Source organism: Mastomys coucha, unplaced genomic scaffold, assembly GCF_008632895.1.
Source record: "Mastomys coucha isolate ucsf_1 unplaced genomic scaffold, UCSF_Mcou_1 pScaffold12, whole genome shotgun sequence".
Lineage (NCBI taxonomy): Eukaryota > Metazoa > Chordata > Mammalia > Rodentia > Muridae > Mastomys > Mastomys coucha.
In genome coordinates, this window is record NW_022196894.1 from 46,610,986 (window position 1) to 46,633,530 (window position 22,545).

Consider the following 22,545-nt stretch of genomic DNA (forward strand, 5'->3'; position numbering starts at 1 on the left):
TCCTTAGTCATCAGAGAAATGTAAATCAAAACAACCCTGAGATTCTACCTCACACCAGTCAGAATGGCAAAGATAAAAAATTCAGGTGATTGCTGGGCAGTGGTGGCGCACACTTTTAATCCCAGCACTTGGGAGGCAGAGGCAGGTGGATTTCTGAGTTTGAGCAGCCTAGTCTACAAAGTGAGTTCCATGTCAGCCAGGGCTATACAGAGAAATCCTGTCTCGAAAAACCAAAAAAACCAACCAAACAAACAAACAAACAAAAAACCTCAGGTGACAGCAGATGCTGGCAAGGTTGTAGAGAAAGAGGAACACTCCTTCATTGCTGGTGGGATTACAAGCTGGTACAACCACTATGGAAATCAGTTTGTTCATTCCTCAGGAAACTGGACATAGTACTACCAGAGAACCCAGCTATACCACTCCTAGGCATATACCCAGAAGATGCTCCAATATGTAATAAGGACATATGATCTACTATGTTCATAGCAGCCTTATTCATAATAGCCAGAAACTAGAAACAACCCAGATGTACCTCAATAGAAGAATGGATACAGAAAATGTGGTACATCTACACAATGGAGTACTACTCAGCTATTAAAAACAATGAATTTATGAAATTCTTAGGGAAATGGATGGATCTGGAGAATATCATCCTGAGTGAGGTAATCCAATCACAAAAGAACACACATGGTATGCATTCTCTGATAAGTGGATATTAACCCAGAAGATCGGAATACACAAAGTACAATCCACAAACCACAAGAAACTCAAGAAGAAGGAACATCAAAGTGTGGATACTTTGTTCCTTCTTAAAAGGGGGCACAAAATACCCATGGAAGGAGTTGCAGAGACAAACTATGAAGCAAAGACTGAAGGAAGGACAATCCAGAGACTGCTCCACCTGGGAATCCTTCCCATATTCAATCATGAAATCCAGACACTATTGTGAATGTCAGCAAGTGGTGGCTGACAGAAACCTGATATAGCTGTCTCCTGAGAGACTCTGACAGTGCCCAACTAATACAGAAGTAGAGGCTCACAGCCATCCTTTGGACTGAGCACAGGGTCCCCAATAAAGGAGCTAGAGAAAGGACCCAAGGAGCTCAAGGGTATGCAGCCCCTTAGGACAAACAACAATATGAACTATCTAGTACCTTCAGAGCTCTCAGGGACTAAACCACCAACCAAAGAGTACATACACATGGTAGGACTAATGGCTCCAACAGCATATGCATAGCAGAGGATGGCCTAATTGGTCATAAATGGGAGGAGAGACCCTTGGTCCTGTGAAGGTTCTATGCCCCAGAGTGGGAGAATGCCAGGGCCAGGAAGTGGGAGAGGGTGGATTGGTGAGCAGGGGAAGCGGGAGGGAACAGGGTTTTTTTTTCCTTTTCTTTTTTCTATTTTTTCTTTTTTTTTTCTATTTTTTCTTTTTGTTTTAGAGGGGAAACTGGGAAAGGAGATATCATATGACATGCAAATAAAGAAAATATCTAATAAAAAAAAAGAGGTAGACAAATCAAAAAGAAAAAAGACTGTTCATAATGAATATATCTAGTACCGTTGATCATTTTGCAAAGTCCTCTTAGCTCTTCTCATGCAAACTTTTTGTCAATGCACCTCAGCCCCTTAATATGAATCTCTGAAATTTCTCTCCTGTACAGTGGTCATCAAATTTAAATGGCTGGATTCATTTCCTGTCAAGTTTCATTTTTCCTATGGCTTCTTCATAAACAAAGAAAAAAGATAAAAGAAAAAACCTTTCTGTCTTTTGCTTACTCTAACTCTGGGTGGGAGATATAAGAAACTAATTAATCACCAATGGAGTTATCCATAATGAAGATATATTAGAGTCTTAATAATAATTACTAAACCAAAGTAATTGTATTTGGCATGCAATATTTGATGTTTTTCTTCCAGATAGTCTTGACAGGCATGTTTAGGGCTACTGTGATACTGCGATGTCCACATGTTATAAAAACAATACAACAAAGAAAGGCAGATACACCTTGCACGACACAGCAAACTTCCACGTATTAACCATTTACATGAGAATTCTTCCTTCCTTCCTTTCTTTCTTTATTATACATAAGTATACTGTAGCTGTCTTTAGACACTCCAGAAGAGGGCATCAGATCTCATTACAGATAGTTGTGAGCCATCATGTGGTTGCTAGGATTTGAACTCAGGATCTTTGGAAGAACATTCAGTGTTCTTAACCACTGAGCCATCTCTCCAGCCCCTACATGAGAATTCTTGATATTGTTATGATATTTTATAAATTTTAAGGAATATGACAAAAAAGATATTATAGGTATTGAAGGGGGTCTCTAGGAGGAGTTGGGGTACAAAAGGGAAACAAGAATATGATTTAATTCTATTTAATTAAAATATGTTCTTAAATGTTAACAAATTCAGATAAATTGAAATCATGTAACTTTTCTCATCATAATGCAAAAGTAAAAAAAAAAAAATAGAAAAGAAAATTAGTCTGATGGCTATTCAGGGCTTGCTGACTACCAAGGACTATTTGCACTTAGAAGAACAGTAAGTACACAAACATAAAATATCTATAATAGGAACTTCTTGGGTTTTAGAATTTATAAATTATTTAAAACTTAATAAACATTAAATATAACAAATTTGTTTTCTAGAGTCTAAATGTCATCTTAATAAAGTCATCATTTTCAAAAAGTCTCTTAATGTCTTTAACAAAACTCAACTACAAAAACAAGAGAATTAAAGAAACATTCATTATATACATGCTAGCTTATGGGGTATAAGCTTGAGATTTAGGATTTTCTTATAAAATACACATCACTAATGAATGCTGTTCTACCACCTTACTAAATAGGAAGTAATAATAAAAATACTCATAATTTTATTTAACTTTCAAAACTATTGAGAAATGTTATATTATGACAATGCCATTGATATTTTACTTAGCAGACTAAAACATAGATTATCTTATTCTTAATCTTACTATTTTATAAGTTAATCTTCATTCATTGTATTAGTTATTAAAATGTTTATATATGTCCCAGTGACCAGCAGAAAATCAGAAGATAATAGAGAAACTATAGTCAGTTTTGATACAGAAGTATCAAAGATTTGAGCATACTCCAAATTAGAAAACCTACAATTATTTTTAATCACCCGTTTATACTGAATAAATATGAGCAACATACTCCATTAAAAAGCAAATGCAGGGTCTTACCTTTTTATTACTCTTAGTTCTTTTCTTTTTCTTTGTTTTACTTTTGACCTAGAAGATAAAAATAAAGCATTTATTTAATATGCTATTCAAACCATACAATGGATTTTATGCAATGTTTAGTCTAAGTATTAATATCTTTTTCTACTAATATTTATTTTTCTAGATTTGTATGTATTTTTCTAAATTGTATTTTTCCACATTTTTATGGAAAAAGTATTATATTTAATGTAACATCAATCTTCTACCTTTGAAAAAGAACATAAAAAAGAACACATACAAATCAAAACAAAATTAAACAAATGAGAAACGTACTTTTTAAAGAGCAACAATATATTTATACCCATAACTTAAAAGTTTCAGCCTGAGTATATTAGTATCTGTGGTAGCCAGTTATTTGCTTAGCACTCAGATTTCGTCATTATTTATTAAACTTTACTTCTGTGTTAGATTAATTGAAATATTTCATTATTCTTAGTTTTTCTCTCTCTTCTACTTGTCCTACATCTTCTCCATTCTTTCCTTCCCAAATATACTTCCAATGATTGGAACTAAAACAATATATTCCAAAAGCTAACACAGTGCTTGACTTTTGGCAAAATAATTCCTGAAGGAGAAGCTATGGCAACGAGGAGAAGTTCTGCGGAGTCACTTCCATGTAGACTCTATGGGAACAATACTGCCTCCAATGCTTGAGTGTAGTGCATGCAACGCCAGAAAGTACAGAATAAGTTCTTCATAGTTAAACCTTATACCTCCTGAAGATCTTTAACAGATTCCGTTGAAGATTCACTAGGTATCGAGGCTACATCTTTATTTATCTCTGCTAACTGTATTTCAGTGTTTGATTTCACATCTATATTATATTCCATTACAGGTGGACTCAAGTCTTCTTCGTCATTCTGTAACTCTTCTACTTCTATACCTAAGTAACAAAGAGAAAAATTCATAATTTAGTGGCAAAGTTTTGAAAAATTTAGTCTTTTATTATAATTATAAAAATATATGGAGGCTGGCACGATAGTGCTCTGGGTAACAACTTTTGTCTTCAGGCCTAATGACCTGAGCCTGATTCCCAAAATCCACACGGTAGAGGGAGGGAACCAACTCCAGCAAGTTGTCCCCAGATTTCTAAACTTGCACTTAATGGCAAGAATACACAAATACTTCCCATTGCCACATGAAAATTACAATTCCTACTTACCCACATATCACAGGCACCAATGAGCCTTGAACTAATTTGTATAAACCAAAATGAAATAATACCTTATTGATATTAATATAGATAATATAGATAATTTAGGTACTTTAGAATGTAAGAACAATCTAAATACTAAGGTATTTAAATTCTGCTGTTGACCTTATTAGAAGTACAACTAATATTATTTTATAAAATAAAAATATGAAACATAAAGCAAAGAAAAATCTAGACCATTTTGCCTTTCCTTTTTCATAAAATTAGTAGCTGCACCATATTATATGATTTTCTTTGAATCTTTGCTCTTTTTCATTGTCACAGAGACTCAGCCTTAAAGTTTCCACAGAGACGACCTAACATTTAACCTCAAGCAAACCCATGGTACTGTTTTCAAAAAAATAATCTTATACTATGCATTATATTTTTAATTTGTATTTGTTGGTTTATGATTTGTATGTGTAGATGCTTGTGTTCATGTTTGTGTGCCCATGGAGGCAGCAAGAGAATATGGATTCTCTCAGAGCTAGCCTGATATGGGAAATAGAGACTGAAATAGGGGCCTCTGCAAGAACAGCAGGTGCTCTTATTCAGTAAGCAGTCTGATCAGCACCCCCAAACTATTCTTTGGAGCTTCCACAAAGAAATTACTAAACCAGGCAGGGAGTCAACGTGTTGCAGTCACAGATAAATAGATACTTGGAAGACTAACACAGGAATGTTGCTTGAACTTATTTTGAGCAACACTGTTCATAAGAACAACAACAAAAACAAATACCAAAACAGGTTTAAAGAAAAAAAAGAGGACAGGAAAAACAGCAGTTCACCAGAGTCCCCTGAATACAGAGCTATAGAAAATGGGTTATGAATACAATAAAGCTACAAAACACAGCATAGATAAGCAGGCAGAACAAATAGACTGCAGTTGTGCCTGCTGAAATCCTGCTGAAGTCTGGAACACCATCCTTGGATAACCACTAAAGTCAAATCAGAGGAATGCATATGCTAGGTTCAGCTGCCCAACAGTAAGCTGATCATGTGATTTTCTAAGCTTTTCATTAATGTATACCTTATGATATAGTTATCTAAATACGTGTCAACAACATATTTATGCCTTAGGGATTCTGAGTGAAAAGGCCCATATGCATTTTGAGTTTAAATAAACTTACGCTGACTGCCTGTTATTGACTGTAGGGTAATTCCTATGGCAAAAAGAAAAAAAAAATAATTAGAAATGTAATTGCAAGCACAATGATCAAATATGTGATAAGAATTAAGAAAAGCAGAAACCCTTTATAGAGCATTAGTCTATTCCATAACTATCTAGAGAAGAATCAGCACTCCTCACTATTGCAGTTTAGACAAGGTATAATCTAGTCTATCGTACACTAGCTATAAACTATGGAGCACCAACACACACTTTATTTTTTTAGAGTAAAACAGTTCCATCATTTCCCATTTCCTGTGTTCCCTCCTGTCCCAAACTCCCCCCTCATTTTTGAAATAATCTTTTTCTTTAGTTATGGTCACACATGTATTCATATAAACAACGCCTGCTCAACCTATTTAGTGGTACTTGTGTAAGATTTCAGAGCTGACCACTTCATAACCCACTAGGGAACTTATTTCTGAGGATACTATTTCTCTCACTCTCAGCCGTTTGTTAGGTATATACAGTTCTTTTAATCTACAGGTGGGGTTCCACGAGATTTCTCTCTTCCACGTCAGCATGTCTATTGAGGATGGACTTCTTCAGTTCTGGATTAGGTGACACTTCTTTGCCATTTCTATAAAACACAATCTCCCAGCAGTTTTCCTGCTCCTATGGTGCTTATAATCTTTCTGTCCCCTCTTCTGGAATGTTCCCTGAGCTTCAGGTGCAGGAGTTGTGCTGTAGATGTATCAGCTGAGGTTGTACACTATAATCACTTCATTAACAACTTTAAACTGAGCCACAATTCTTATTTACTATTAGTCTAAGACTATGAAGAAATATTCTAAGACTATGAAGGAGTGTTCATGAAATGGACAGCAAGTTTCCACTAAAGGTTTGAGTCTTTCAAGCCATACAGATTACCATAATTACAACTCCATTCCCTGTCCTTGTCTGTCAGTCTACTGAGCATCTGCAATATGTAACAGGCTGTATTAAACCCTACAGATTAAATAGTAAAGCCTGAAAAGAAAACTCTTTACATAGACATAGTGGCGATAATGGATGTTGTTGGACCTGTAAATGAAAACTGAAATTTTAATGATTAAAAGATAAAAAATGTACCATGACACTATTAAAGGTATTTGAACATAAGCTCTTTAAGTGAAAACTGCTTAAAATGGTCTGGACTTAAATTAGTGCTCAGAGCCCTTTCCCTAAATGTATGCATGTATGTATATATCTGTATCTATCTATCTCTATATAAATATATATGCATACATATAAATATGTGTGTGAATATATATACATATATATACACACACATACACATACATATACACATGCATTATATATATATAAAACATTTGGGTAAATGTATTGTTTAAGGTTTCCAAATTATACCTCAAGGTTTCCTTTCTAATATCTAACATCATAAAATTTACTGTCTTCTCATAGTGAAAAAAGACTCTAAAACCCTCAATAGGAAAACAAAGAATCCCTAAACACAGAACAGACACTCAAAAATGGTTTGCTGGCTAATGTAATTATTTAGTACCTTGTTGATAGCAGGATAACATCCTCTGGATGATTTCTGGTACTGGTATGCCTAGATAAATGGACAGCTGATGATAATCAAGGGAGATATTCTCAATGGGATTCTCCTTGACTTTGTCAATATCGTCTTGTTTCATCCCAAGGCGCAGAAGAATATCAGAAACTTTTTTCCAAATTGAATTGAACTGTAACTCAGTGAGACCATTCATCAGAATCTCACTGAGAAGGATATCTCTGTACTTGCAGAGCCTCAGAATGTCTGCAGACTTAGAAAGATCAGAAGATGGTGGTTCCATATCCCAGCCTTTTCTAGGTGCAGGGAATACATTCAGATGTTTAATGAGTGCTAATAAGAGGCATAAGTCAAACTGTTTGGACTGTGGTAGCTCCTTGTTTGGGGGATAAAGCAGATGCCATGATCCACCCAAAGGGTGATTGGTCCAAAGATGATTGTAGTAGGGTTCCAGCACATTCTTGTGTATAAGCAGCTCTTTTTTCAAAAGAGTGGGTGGCATAGCCTCATCAAATATTTGCCGGACCATGTCAGTACCAGAAATAATAATTATATGAAGCAGATGATAGAAATAATTATAATCAAGTTTGAAGATAGGCACTTCATCTGAAAATGAATTTGGAGAAGTCAAAAAATCCACATTAATGTTCTTTTTCTATGTAGTCTCTCACATTGCACCCTAAGTTCCTATAGGACAGGAACTGTTTCAAGGAATGAAATACAGAAGGATTTGACTATAGTCAGTGTTCAATAAGTATGCTGTTCTCTGTCTAGCTAACAAAAACTCTAGACAAAAAGAGCATGATCCTAAGCAGAAGGAACTCCTGATTCTCCTAACCCAGAAGGCTTTCGACCATCAGTGATTTTATTTAAGTGAATTAGTCAGGAATAGTAATGTTTTTAGGTTTAATTATAATTTACATAAATAATTTTATTTATATTTTCCACAAACTCAGTCCATAGAGAATTTTGTGTGTGGAAAGTGGTGTACGCACAGTGTAGCACTCACTGAGTATTGCTGAGTGAGCAACAGCTAATCTTTAAAAGTTATTTCATGTTAAAGTACATCTCACTACAGTCTATCATATTAGAAGGTTCAGATATATACTAGCCTATGGAGTTATCTAAGGAGCTGTGCTTACTCAAAGCACAGTCCACAGACCAGAAATATTGGCACCTACCTGAGGCTTTGAGTCCTGCAGCAGTTTGAGTACCACTGCAAACCTACCCATTGAATGGACATCTGCAGTTTTGTTTATGTTTGTTTTTTTAATCATCAGATAATAGAATTTAAGAAGCATTTATCTAATAAATTGAATAATTACACTGGTATTTCAATGAAATGGAATGAGGGAGCAGACTAAGGAACTTAGTATTTTCCAGTTTCACATTACTTCAACAGGAAATTGGGCTGAAATTAGTGGGAACTCAGTCTATGATAGGATTTAGTTGTTGAATGAGTAGTAAATAATATGTTTATTATAAAAAAATAACTTTATTATATTATCCTTCATGGTTTCTCACTTTAAGAGACTTTTAAATTAATACCTTTGCTTAATAAAATTAATATATACTATGAAAACACAACTTTATAGTAAATGTCTCATAAGGGCTTCTCTAAACTTTCAAATACAGAGCAGGCTAGCATTAGGGTTATCCAGTCTCCATAGTAAAAAGGGCTGACCAAATTTGTCTTCCAAAAAGCCAGCGGCCTATATGGTCTCCAAATGCTGAACAAGCTACTTCCTTGGACACTCCTAAAGAGCTGGCATGTGCATTTAGACTGCTCGGCTCCAAGCTCCAAAATGTTCATTCCTTGCATTTTAGATTGTTCACACATTTGCTCTCTTAAGAGAGAATGTAACAGAGGAGGAGGGCTGGATGAAAAGTCTCCTGAGGTAAATCCTACTGTATGCTCACAAGCTTGTTCCACAGTTAGCATGTCTCTTCAGTGCTAAAATAATATGAGAGCCATACTGATGGCTCTCATACTTATGCTGATTTTTTTTCCTATGAGTTCTAGTATGCAGCAAACATTGCTTGGAGATATAATCCTGAAACTTGTGAATGGTAAGCATAAATAACTGCACAACTGTTAACAGAGTGATATATTACAGAGACAGTAGAAAAAATAGTTAATAATATTTTCAGTAGGAGACATAAAAATAAAGTAATACCTTTTATGTTTGGTTTTAAATTGAATTTTGGTCTAATATCAGTGTCAGTTAATTCCAGAGACATAAAATTCTTGTAACTGCAAGAGAAAAAAAAATGTTATACTGAAATAGTACCACAGTTAGTCCAAAATTTTAGAATAAGCAACATTGTGGATTCTGTTAACCTAGAAATAATCTGAAAGTAAAAGAAAAGACAATTAGACTAAAAATAAAAATTACAAGCAATGACAACTCTACAGTTGAAATTGTCACTGTAATTCAGAAGCACAGAGTCCTGACGAATTCACAAAGAATTTTATGAGGCAAAAACTATGTGGTAGTTGAAAAAAGGAAAATAAAAGAATAAGCATTGTAAAGACAAAATATAACAAACAAGAAACCTTTCTTATTCTTTCATGACCACAAAAATTAAAAAAAAGTTAAAGGTAGTTCATCTTACTCAATTTCTAGAGATGTTTAAAAATTAATGAATAAGCTCTTACAATAATATTAATATTCATTGAATGAATGGAGGGAAGAAGCACAAACATTTAATAGGTAAATGTTGCCAGTGAGTGAAAACTCTGTATCTTTGCTTTGAATGAACTTTGCACCACAAAAACCAAAACAAACCAAAACAAAAGACAAAAACAAAAAAACCCAAACATTAATACTGAGAAGTAAATATCAAGCTAGTTACTGTTTGTTGATCAGAGATCTTATTCTAAGTGTCATTATGTACAAATATTTAAAGCTCAAGCAATATGAATTATTAGTAAAAACTGATTAAAAGAAACTATCCAAAATTGCTGGTCAGAATTGTAAATCACTGGATTAATGGCAAATGTTCAAAAACATGCTAAAGAAAAACCAGGTTCACAAACACATCTATCTCCAGCTCTAGGGGTTCCAACACCTGTTGGATCTGGACAAATGCACTCAGACATGTAAACACCTACACAGACAATAACATATACATATAATTTAAAAATAAAAACAAAAGTAAATCTTAAAAACAACAATAAAAAAGGAAAATTGGACACCTACCAGAATGAACCTAGATCTGTATCTGTCACCTACATCAAAAAATAAATTTAATATGGAGTGTGTGTATGTGTATGTGCGCACACGCACATGCATGCTCATATAAGAAAAGGAAAAGAAATGGGTTAGAAGAATTTTTTATATTACAGCTTCTAATTGTAATAGCAATACTATGAGCCTCTATAGATGCCTTGCCTAAAATACATCAGTATTATTCAGCAACATGCTTTTCTTACCTAGAAAACAGAAATATTTTAAATTAAAGACAAGCTTTGAGGCCTACATAGCTTTGAAAAATGAAGTTTTTATATTGTAACAATAAACTTATTTTAGAGAAAATGTTTGTATTCAGGAGATGATTAGTTTTATAGTTAGGGTTTTCTTTTTTGCTTTAAAATGTAAATATCCACAGTAGAAAGGCTGGAGGAGCAAATGAGAACTCACTGCAGTACTTTCTCATACCGAATACTCTTACATTGAGAGAACACAAAAGCAGCAACTCACACATGTTCAGTATGTGTGAACAACACATACATGCTCAGAGAAAGAAAGTTAACAGAATGCTTTATTTCAAGCTTACCTTGCTCCTAAGTTTTCAATGGTTATATATTCATCCTTTCTCACCACTTCAAACTGCAAGTGATGGAGAAAAAAAGCCCTAAAATAGTTCAGTTTTCAAAATTCTTTATGTCCTTAGCTTCCATATTTACAAAAAGATAATTAGAATAAAACCACATAGAGTATAAAACAAATGACGCAATTAACATCTAAGCAACATAAAATACCATTCAAATAACAAACTATAATAGTTAAAGGCAGCCAATTTTACATCAATCATATGACTTGAATGCCAACATTAAAATATAAAAGCATAAGTCAATAAACAGTATAGTAAATAACAGAAATAGGATTCGTTTAGTCTTAATTTTATTTAATTTAACTTAAACTAAAACTTCAAGATATTCTATTACTTAAAACTAAAATGAAAAACTAAATTTAAAACTAAATGTTTTATTTAACATATTTATTTATATAAGGTATGGAACGTTAAACAGGCATAGATTCTGGGTCTGGAGATACAGCTCAGCAGGAGGGCACAACACCCTTGATTTAACTTCTAGGTCCACCAGAAGAGAAAAAAAAAAAGGTTCAAAATGGCTAACTTTATTTTAATTTAAAATGGCAAAAAAAAGCAGTTAAATTATCATACTTTATCATTCTTGGTCTATAATACATTACACAACTGTAGTTCCCTGATGGTATATTTATCTGTTTGTATTTCTTAGATTTTCTACATAGAATGCAGGCAAGAAAAAAACTCACCAAAATTTTAACAATTCCAGGCACATCACACTGTAGCATCCTGACCATGTCACCTGGACATCCTTCTTTCAAACATTTTTGCCCACTAAAACTCTAAAATTGTTCATAGAAAACAAGAAATATAGAAAATCAGTACCATACAAATTTGAGCCACTGAAAGAATGAAGCAGATGACGTCATATGACAAACTGAAAGATGGGAACAGCAGTTATAGACTGGCTGCTCAGAGCACTTATTATCAGTGTGTGTGTGTGTGTGTGTGTGTGTGTGTGTGTGTGTGTGTGTGTGTGTATTATAACAAATTTTTATCGACAGGCTGATCAGATCATTTTATTATCAATGTGTATTTATGTTATAACACTTTAATTATGTAGACTTCAAACTCTTTAAAGAGCTGTTATAACCTAACGTGTACACGGTAACTGTTGAAAGAAACTTAAAGCAACATGTACTGGCTGAGCACAGAAAATAATGAATTTCTATAAGCTAGTTAAGGATTTGAGAGAAAGGGGAAGAATAAAAACAGGGAGCTCTCTGGTTCTGATCTTGTGATTTCCTCTGGTTAACTTACTTCTATTTCCTATACTTTTCTGTTGAATACTGAAAAATATCAATTGCTCCATGAACCACATAATCCAATAAGTATTTATCGATCACTTAAAAAGGATGCCTTATGTTTTACTTTTAGAATATGACATGCCAGTTGTCTTGTCTGTTCTTTTCAACATACACAAACCCTATGAAATATGTATACTTTACTATCATTTAGAGCTTAGAAATATTAATCATAGTAATTTTTCAGTCTAATGTAATAAAACTAGTAAGTGGCTCAAGCTAGACTTGATCCCAAATCTGCCACCCCCCATACCCAATGTTCTTTTTATTGTACCATAACTGCTAAGTGTTTCTCCTTGTTTTCAAACTATAAAACTTGTAGAACTTGAAGTTATAAAGCAAATATCACCATTAAGATGAATAATTAATAAATAGGGCTCTGAATCTCACTTTAATGTTAGTGGTAAGCATTCAATTTATAATGACTATCATAACTAAATAGAAATAATTCCGTATCTGAACACTAAATTTTCTCATTTTCCATCTTTAAAATAAAACTTATGCTTAAACCGAGGCTGACAAGAAGTTAATCACCAGAGAACTGAGAGTAAAAGGAGGAGACTAAAGGAGAAGACCACAGAAACAACAAGGAAGAAGGCAGAGATGTACTGTGGAGTGACAGCTTTATGGAGGGAGACAGTGCAATACCTGATCACTTTCTCCTGGATACTTTAAGTTCTTGAACTTTTTCCAACAAATTTTATGGAAGTAAATACAGCAACTTTTACTGCACATGAGCTGAAAAAATCCCTGGGTGGGGAGAAGAAATATACTTCAGGTAAAAAAAAAATACCCTTTCTTATTTGTTATATAGTATTCTTTTTAACACAACATTCAAAATTTCCTAGCAAAGCCCATAGAAACCAAATAAACTTCTGATATTGCAGAATTACTAAAGTTAGAAAAATAAGATCATGAGATCAAAACTGCTCACATTCCTACCTCTACCTTTTTCCAAAGACTCACAAGGAGAGTGATCATGAGTCCTGAGAATTGTCCACTTCTAAGTATGTATGTCACTATTCTCAATTTGTACCATTTCTCTTTATAAAGTGGAAATTATAATCTTAGTTTTAGAGGTGTTCATACATAAGCACTACATGCACATCAGTCTTGGCCCTCTTCTCTTTCCCAAATTTATTTTTTACTAATTACTGTACACACATATGCATTTGTACATATATGCACACCTGTATACACAAACTATTGGTTCCATCAGTGCTGCAAGTCTATGCTTGTGCCTGGGCTAACTATCTTAGGACTGGACAATCTGTGCTGGAACTCCTTCTTGAAAGAAAATGATCCTTCCTTTTGCAGCAGGCATTAAACTACAAGTAGCTCTTCATCTTAGAGTGGGACTATGTGAAGTTTTCCATTTGCACTGGCAGATCAACTGCTGTTCAATATGCCAGTTGTGTTTAGGCAACCATATGTTAAAATTGCAAGGGGGGATTTTCCCTTTTAAGTCTAGGAGACACTATGTAGCAGCAAGAGTTCTGGGCTTCTGGCTCTTACAACCTTTCCACCTCCTTTTCTGTAATTTTACCCAAAGGAGAACCAACCATTGCCATTTGCTAACTCTATGACCAATGTAATATCTAATTGCAGTCTTAAATTTTTATCCTCATTCCCACAGACAGTGTAGTTCTCAGTCCTCACCATAGAAGCTTTTCTTTGTAGCAGATATGATTTCAGAAATCCACAACTGGTCAAATATAGAGAAGAGATCATTTTACTGTATGAGTAAAGGGCAAATAATCAGAGGCAGATGAATATTATAAAACCAACCTATTCTACTGACTCGTAGATTATAATTAGTATTGATTGTGAATCGATGTTTTTCAGAGACAATCTACTTCTTAACTATATTACCATTATAATTAAACACTGTTGTTTTTTTTTCCCTAGGACTGGGACAAAATCCAGGAACCCACACTTACCTCAGTAGAGCTCTGCCACAAAGTCACATGCTATACGCTATGTAGTATTTTGATATAATGATAAGACAATTTTAACTGTTTACCTTCATAAAATTTAAAAAGGTTAATTGGTTGTCAATATCAACTAATAATTATGTTACCTTATAGTTGGTGTTCTTTAAAATGTCAGCTTCACAAGAACGCTCACAATCAAGGTAACTGCAAATGGTTTCTTTCATTATATTACTTTCAGTTGTTTTGATAAAATTATGGAGACTATCCTAGAATTTAAAAATGCACATTCTTGTAAAATAGCTATAATAAATTAAGTCAGTAACGCATCCAAAATTTACCTTAAGTCAGATATATACAGATCCCATTATATACCTGTTAAAATTGCAAGGGTGGATTTTCCCTTTTAAGTCTAGGAGACACTATGTAGCAGCAAGAGTTCTGGGCTTCTGGCTCTTACAACCTTTCCACCTCCTTTTCTGTAATTTTACAAAAATGTGTGTGTGTGTGTATGTGTGTGTGTGTGTGTGTGTGTGTGTATAAATAGCTACATGATGTATTTTACCTTTTTCAAACTTTATAAATAGAAAAGCCCTAAATTGAGAAGAATGAATTTCTTACAGGGAGAAAGTAGGCACACGTATATTTGAAGCTATATTTCTTTTAATTATTTTAACCCACAATATATTCCAATCAAGAACTTATTTATTCGTGTCTGTCTGTCTGTCTACCTATCTCAATCAAAAATGGAGCTAAGTAAGATATGCTGACAATGGAACCATTAGAGTGGTGTAATACGACAATGACATAGTAGGCAGAAGTATCATACAGAAATATTTCTACAATGTCAAATACTTCCTGGAATACAATTTCTCATTTCAAACTAACTAAATATAAGCAAAGAACATTATCTTATCTGAGTTAGATTAACAGTCTTAATGCTTTTTATAGAGACAATCTTGGAAGTTATCAAGTGGTATTATTACTAATATCCTAAGAGCATATTTAATATACCTTATATAAGTAACTTTTATAGGTTATTTAATGAGCAGCAGTAATATATATAAAGATAAATTTATCAAAATATGACAGATGATAATACAGTAACAAAAGACTATAACAAAAACCATTATAAAAGCAGTAATATTAGTGAAATAGTCCAATAAGTAGAGAGTATAGGCAATAAGCACCCAAGAAATTAAAAACTGAGAATTTATCTTGAAAAACTCTTAGAAAATGGAAAAAGTAAAATAGGTTAGATGTAAAGGGTTAAAAATTAGAATATCAGATTTCTTTTAAAGGAGATTAAAGGATAGAAAATAACAGTAAAAAATTATTAAAGTGTATAGGTATCAGGCTGATACGTATGTCTGTCTGTACACCATGTGTTAGTAGTGTCCATGGAGGACAAAAGTGGAGACTGGATCCCCTGGGACTGGAGATACAGACAGTTCTGAGCAGCTGTGTTGGTTCTGGGAATTGGATGTGCGTCTTCTAGGATAAAAGCCAGTGCTCTCAACTACTGAGCCATTTCTCCTGGATCCAGTAGAAATTTCTAATAAAGAAAAATTAATTTCAACGTACAATTCTATTTGTAGACAATATATAAATAAGGTTCACAAAACACATTTGAGGACTGAAAGACCTCAAAAAGTTATACCAACCAAAAAAGGAAGAAAACCTAGAGTAGGGAAAACTTCAGTTCTGATATATAAACTTTTACACAAGAAAGACAAAAGTTAGAAAAAAAAAGAGTGAGGCCAATTTAATAAACACCAGGCAAGATGGGAGAAGTGTGTGCATGTGTGCACAAGTGGAAGTGTGAGTTTTAAGGAGATGTTCTATACACATAAAGGAGCTCTCTGGTCCCGCACCTGTTGTACTGAAGTGGCAACATACAAACACACACACAAATGCAAATACTAGGACAGTTTTGTGTAGGCAAGCAGGTGTGGGGCTGGGGAGGGTTATCTAGAGACCAGGAACTACAGTTACAGACAATGAAGCAAAAAGTGAACTTTTATATCTTTAAATTTTTCAATAAATTGCTTCTATAAAAAAGTCTGCATAAAATAAAACTTTACTGAAAAGTTCATATATAAGGGAAATATTGAAAGGAGAAAAACAGTAAAAATTTAAAAAAATTGAGAATGGCTTAGACAGGAACAAAATTTAAAATTATAAAAATAAACAAAATTATTATTTAATAAGTCAGCTAAAAGTTCTACTGATGTTGACAGTGGTACAAAGCCATCAGCAGAGTCCACTGATTGCTCAGAAAGGCTTTTCCATTGTGATTGGACATTTATAAAATTTGTCCTTTCAGTTCTGACAATTGATAGCTAGCTGATTCTGAACTTCTATGCAATATGCCTCTTTGTTTTCAGGGATGTTATTAGCTTTAAAATCAGCTAAACTGTAATTATTCAGAAAGGTTTAAAGTAAAGTTTGGGAAAAGAATTGCTCTTGGAATATCGACCAACATAAACATGTAGCTATTTTCACTTTAAACAATGGAACGCATGGCTTTGAACAAAAACTGCCTGAAAAGTAACAATACTCAGAAGGACTGGAGAAATGAAAGCTCTCATATTTTATAATGAATGTACACTTGTCCAAGAGGAAGTATAGAAATACATAACAACTTTGTAAGTCTATGAGTGCTGGCTTCTTGAATTTACCATGTAGTGTTGTTATTCTAATAAGATGATATGAGAAATATACAAAGATCATTTTATATTAGAATGGAAAACTGACAAGTTTAGGTTGAACTATGTATACAATAATAAATGACTAAGTATATTACAACAAGATACTAGCAGACACAAAGCAAAACTCAGTGTAGGATGACCTAGCTACTAAGCATTAAATATACATTTCAAATTTAGACATAAATATATGAGCTATTATACCAATTTTAATAAATATACAGGGAATTATTAGCATGTATGTGCACATGTGTATAGAAAGGCAAGACAAGAATGGTTTTTCCAGTGGAATAAAAAGGAATACATTTTCTTTTTAAATAAAAGGGTAAGTATTCTAAGCAAAGTATTTAGTATTTTGTAAATTAAGTTAAAAATAAAATAATGCCAAATATAATTTAAAAACAAGTTCACTATTACATGTGGGCTTTAAAAAGGCAAGCATTCAGCTAGTTCAGCTAAGTCTTCTTAGGACTTTAAAATGGTGACCATGCTTCCTCTATTTTTCTGACTGTACTCACACTCTGCACCAGGTAATGAAAATAAGGTTTTCTTACACAAATAGCTAACTGCCAATAAAGGAATGTACTTTCTTTAGAATATAATTAGACACTTGATTTTAAGGTTACTTGTTAAAGATGATTCTCATTAGTCACGGGTGGCAAACTATTCTTAAATTCTTACTTTGAATGTTGTAGGTAAATCTTCATCATCTGTAGGATCTACTTCAAACCAATTATCATCTGTATCTCCTATTTCTTGTAAGCTTTTGTAAAATTCTAGTAGTGCTCCATTATACCTGCAAGGAAGTTTAAAGTAAGGTTAGTTTGAACTAGAATTTGGTACTATATAGCTCATCAACGAGGAAACAAGAAACCCAAGGAAGATGGTGATAACCTCTGGCATGCTGTAGAAATACAAATACGAGGACTCTCACCTGTGGTAGACTGGGATGAAATACAGGTAGAAGGGGAGGCACTAGGTTATGTAGTAGCTCAAGCTTGAACAGTATGGGGGCCATGGTAATTAAAGGGGTTGTAGAGTTGGTTGGCTTTTGTTAACTGTCTTGGAGGCCTTGAAGAAAGAGAATGACAGGTATAGGTCAGCCAATTATTAATTTAGCATGCACTTTGAAAGCCAGAAGGCCTCTAAGGCAGCATTTAAATTGATTCTCATCTTCTATATTCAATCTGTGCTGAAAATAAGGGCCAAATTTAATTATAAGATAGGACAAACTGCAAATGAGGACAAATGCACGCCTTGGCAGGCTATTATCAACTCAGGACAGCCCTGAGTTGTAGTACTCAGTAGTAGTAATAAAAGCTATGATAAATTTAAAGCACTCTAACAGCATATTATGCCAAACATGAGGCCAGAATTTTGTGATTAAAAAGTAAAACAGCTGTAATGGAACCTCAGGCCCAGCCTCAATGGGACTACTTGCTAAAATTGGGGTTCTGATAAGTAGACAGAGATCTGAAATGAGGCTATGTCTATGAATGTGCTAGAAATGGCAATTTGACAAGCAAGGATTTTTTTTCTTCCTTGCTAGAGGACAATGGCCTCTCTCAGAGACCATGAAAAATTATCATCAGAGATTTACATTCCAAAAGAAGATGACCATCTTCTTCAGATCGTTCTCTCTCTCCACTTACTGCCCTTGGGCCCAGGACATCTAGGGTCAGGCATAATGGCTCAAGACAGAAAACAAAGTCTAAATTTGGGAAGAAAAAGAAAACCATATTCACCTAGAAAATGCACACTATGACTGACACGAAAGAAGAAACGTGGGAGAAAATCCTAAAGCTGTGAAATAAAGGGGCAAATATAAGGCTAGATGAGGAAATGGATAGTGATATAGGACAACTCACAGAGACGTCAACATTCACTATTCTCACGGGGACACTTGAAGTCAACATGCTTCCAAAAATTTGACATAATTATGGTCAATAAGAAGAGGTACAAAGCCTGGCTGCTATGTAAAAACATGGAAACTATCACTTATAGGGAGTGCATAAAGCCCTGAGTGAGTGAATTCCTGAGTGAATCTGGTCACAGTCCTGTCAAAGATCCCATAGCCACAGGTTCAGAAGGATGGCAAAGCCTTCCTTAGAGGACCAAGTGTGAAGCTTGACAATTGTGTACAGAAAATATACAACAAACCCTCTGGATGTTTATAGCCTAAAGATTGCTCCCCTCCAGAGACTGCCCCTACTTACATTAGGTAAACCTTTCCCTTGATTCAGCTGTATGCTATAAACCCTGTCACTGATTATCTTAATGTAATAACCCTGCCTGTCTGCTCAACTCTATATAATGTGCTAAACTTCCAGGGAACTGTGGTTTCTCTAAGTAAAAGCCCAGACCACCTGATCCCAGTTTATGTCCATGTGTTTGTCTTTTTTATTCCCTTGCTGCCCCAGGCAGGTCTGTTCTTGGGAGTTGTGCAGGACATAGCAATCAGTAGGCAATGTTCCTGGAAGAGACACTGATGAATGTTGTAAGAAACAAAAAGGGGGGCTGGAGAGTTGGCTCAGAAGTTAAGAGCACTGGCCACTCTTCCAGGGGTCTTGAGTTCACTTCCCAGCAACCACATGGTGGCTCACAACTATCTTAATGAGATCTTGCGCCCTCTTCAGGCCTGCAGACATACAAGCAGGCAGAATGCTATAAATAATAAATCAATGTTAAAAAAGAAAGAGCTCATGTCAAAAAATTTACAAAGGGCATCAATGACTTGGATAAGCTTAATTTGGGCTATGTTATGTATCTGACACTGTCAGAGAACCATCTTCCCATTTTGATCTTTACATTCCACAAAGTATCATACTGACCCTGGTACACTGATCATGTCATTCTAACCAGACCCAGTGAACAGGAAGTGGGAAGTCACTGATTCCCTAGTACAAAAGAGTCATACTAGAGGATAGGAACTAGACCCTAAATAGAATAAGAACTAGGGTCTATATGGTAATTTTAGGCATGCAGTGGTTCCTCCAGCAGTAATCCCCTTCACAGTAGTCTTTTATATCCCAGCCAACAATTATATCCTCAGACTTTTGTGGATTATTCACTGTACTTTCCTCAATAGCTCTTCCACATGTTTTATTTTTCATTAAGTGATTATCTTCAATAATTATATTAAAATCTACATCCTTCACAATACTTTTAGTTCTGAGGACAACTGTCTTGCTTTGCAAATCATTATATTCCTGGGATCCAGCATAATAATCCTTAGACTATGATAGATGCTTAAGATAAATATAACAAATGATTGATGCTACAAAAGCTACAAAAATTCACAGAGGAATTGAACAAAGACGACATAGGTTATTCTATATAAGTTTACCTTCCTAATATATGTAACATTCAGGATTCTCGTAGACACTACTTAGACCTTTCAGCTTGCTTGTTTTCATTTGTTGTCTTTTGGTTCTTAGGAAAAAGTCTAACTTTATGATTGAGGCTGACCTTGAACTCATGATCCCACTACCTCTGCCTCTGTTCTGCTGGAACTACAGGTATGTGCAACCAAGTCCAACTCTCTTCCAGTTCAGACCACTTATGCTTAAAACCCTCAGAGATGAGAATGTCAGTAACTACAGTCATCATTTATCATGTACTGTATTAATGTTTTGTGCACTAGGCACTATTACTCGTTCTGTAAATATATTATGTATATTTTTGTGATACAGATACTAATTTCTGTTCCATTTTAGATATTAGAAAATCAGGCTTAGGAAAACTGTTTCTTATGGTAAGTGACAGAAAAATGTATTTGAATCCCGGTCTGTCAGGTTCTAAGGCCTACATTACTAATGTCAATGCTGGGCGCCTCACATTGCCATGGCCTGTTAAGTTCCAAGGGCATGATTAAGTAAGTACCAGAAACTAGAAAGAAGAAGGGAACACTACAAGACCACAAATCTTATGATCAATTATATTCTGTGCAAAGCTGGTTCCCACTGTACAGTACTGAAAGGTGTAAGTGAAGACATACCTGTAAGTAAAATGCTTACCTCTTCTGAGCACATCGAAGTAAACCACGTCCAAAATAAACTAAACACATAAAGTTTTCACACATCTCACTTTCTTGGATCACCATCTTCATCACCAGAAATTTATTTTCAGCTTCTATGCAGTCCTGTAGTGCGAAAATGGATTTGGCTGTGTGAAAACTAGTTTTTTTTTTCTTTAAAATATTTATTCCCAAACTAGAAAACTTAGGGCACATTAAGAAAAGAATGATGATCCAGTTATATGGTCATGTATTAATATCCATAATCTTAACATCTCTAAGGAAAAGATGAGGTACTAAGTATTTAATATCATTCAAAAACACAAAATCTTTAACTCTAGATTTTTAACCATTTCAACAGAAAGTGTAATAATTTTTGGATAGAAAATGACAAAAAATTGTCAACCAAAGACAAAAATGTCTGACAACTATAAGAATATAGTTATCATATATTTAAAAACATCTAATCACTGCATAATCTTTCTAGCTTTTCAAAGAGAAAAATAGGTGACTCCTGGACCATAGGTGTAGTTTCTTCTTAGGGATAAAACACAATATAGACTTGTAACTTAAGATTAGAAATAATTCTAATATGCTTCACATTTGTGTGTGTGTTTGCACGCATACATATGTGTATGTGTGTATGTGTGGATGTGTGTGTACTAGTAAAAAAGAAAGTGAAAAAGTATCAAGGCTACAACAATTTAAATAAGACAATGAAAATTAAAATGGGAAATTTTTTAGTTAATTTCCAGATTCTATTCACCTGGTTTCATTTTAATTTGACAAAATAAAAAACTGAGCCCAGTGGTGTTGATACATGTCTTTAATCCCAGCACTAGGGAGGCAGAGGCAGACAGATCTCTGAATTCAAGGCCAGACTGGTCTACAGAGAGAGTTCCAGGAAAACCAAGATTATTCAGAAAAACCCTGTCTCGAAAAGCCAAAAAACTAACAAACAAAAAATATTGAGGTAAAATTTGTATTTCACTAGAGTAAGATTAGAAAAAAAAGATTAAGCTTCATCTAAAATAGATAATTATACATTATTAAGTGCACAAATAAGCATTTAAAAGATAAAAATAGTCTTAGAAAAGAAAGTTTAGGAATTACTGAGCCTGTCTGCCTGATGAGTTCCTGACAATCAACAAGATGCTGATGAGGCAAAGAGATCCTGGCATTGAGGGGGATGGGTCCCCTCCCTTTATATATTCAGACTGCTAAGTAAACACTGGGCCTTGAACAGAGAAAAAAAAGAAAAAAGAAAAGAAAGTTTAAGTATAAGTTAATATTATTTAGTCTTGATTTTTAACAACATAAATCTTCAACATAATTATTCATAGAAGTAAGATAGAAAAGTTACAGGAAACCTTCAATTCCAGAAATGTTATTTTTTAATCAATATTACCAATTGCTATAATGAAGCCAAGGTACATAAAAAAATTTATAAGGTATATAATAATACTATATAATAATAATTTATAAGGTAAATAATATATACTACATACCTCTTTCTTTGCTCTTTCACTGAGTGCCACTCCATATAAAAACAGTAATGTCAAGTAATAACCAACATTAATTTGTTGTGCCTATAAAAATATGTCAACTGGTTATTTAC

The 22,545-nt window shown here is 34.1% G+C and overlaps 1 protein-coding gene across 3 annotated transcripts in view; it reads right to left on the minus strand.

The window, feature by feature from the left end:
- The window catches only part of Dzip3 (DAZ interacting zinc finger protein 3), a 67,289-nt gene that overhangs the window by 24,338 nt on the left and 20,406 nt on the right, over positions 1-22,545 (minus strand). For 2 of the 3 annotated variants that reach the window (XM_031364028.1, XM_031364029.1), the window contains exons 6-17: positions 22,436-22,516; positions 20,929-21,053; positions 17,594-17,708; positions 14,354-14,473; positions 12,922-13,023; positions 11,659-11,751; positions 10,916-10,968; positions 9,313-9,389; positions 7,124-7,741; positions 5,582-5,614; positions 3,973-4,142; positions 3,221-3,268 (exon numbers count right to left, since the gene is read on the minus strand). In XM_031364028.1, the coding sequence (XP_031219888.1) occupies positions 3,221-3,268; positions 3,973-4,142; positions 5,582-5,614; positions 7,124-7,741; positions 9,313-9,389; positions 10,916-10,968; positions 11,659-11,751; positions 12,922-13,023; positions 14,354-14,473; positions 17,594-17,708; positions 20,929-21,053; positions 22,436-22,516 (1,635 nt within the window). The remainder of the gene's footprint in view (positions 1-3,220; positions 3,269-3,972; positions 4,143-5,581; positions 5,615-7,123; positions 7,742-9,312; positions 9,390-10,915; positions 10,969-11,658; positions 11,752-12,921; positions 13,024-14,353; positions 14,474-17,593; positions 17,709-20,928; positions 21,054-22,435; positions 22,517-22,545) is intronic. The other variant, XM_031364030.1, reaches the window with a different exon arrangement.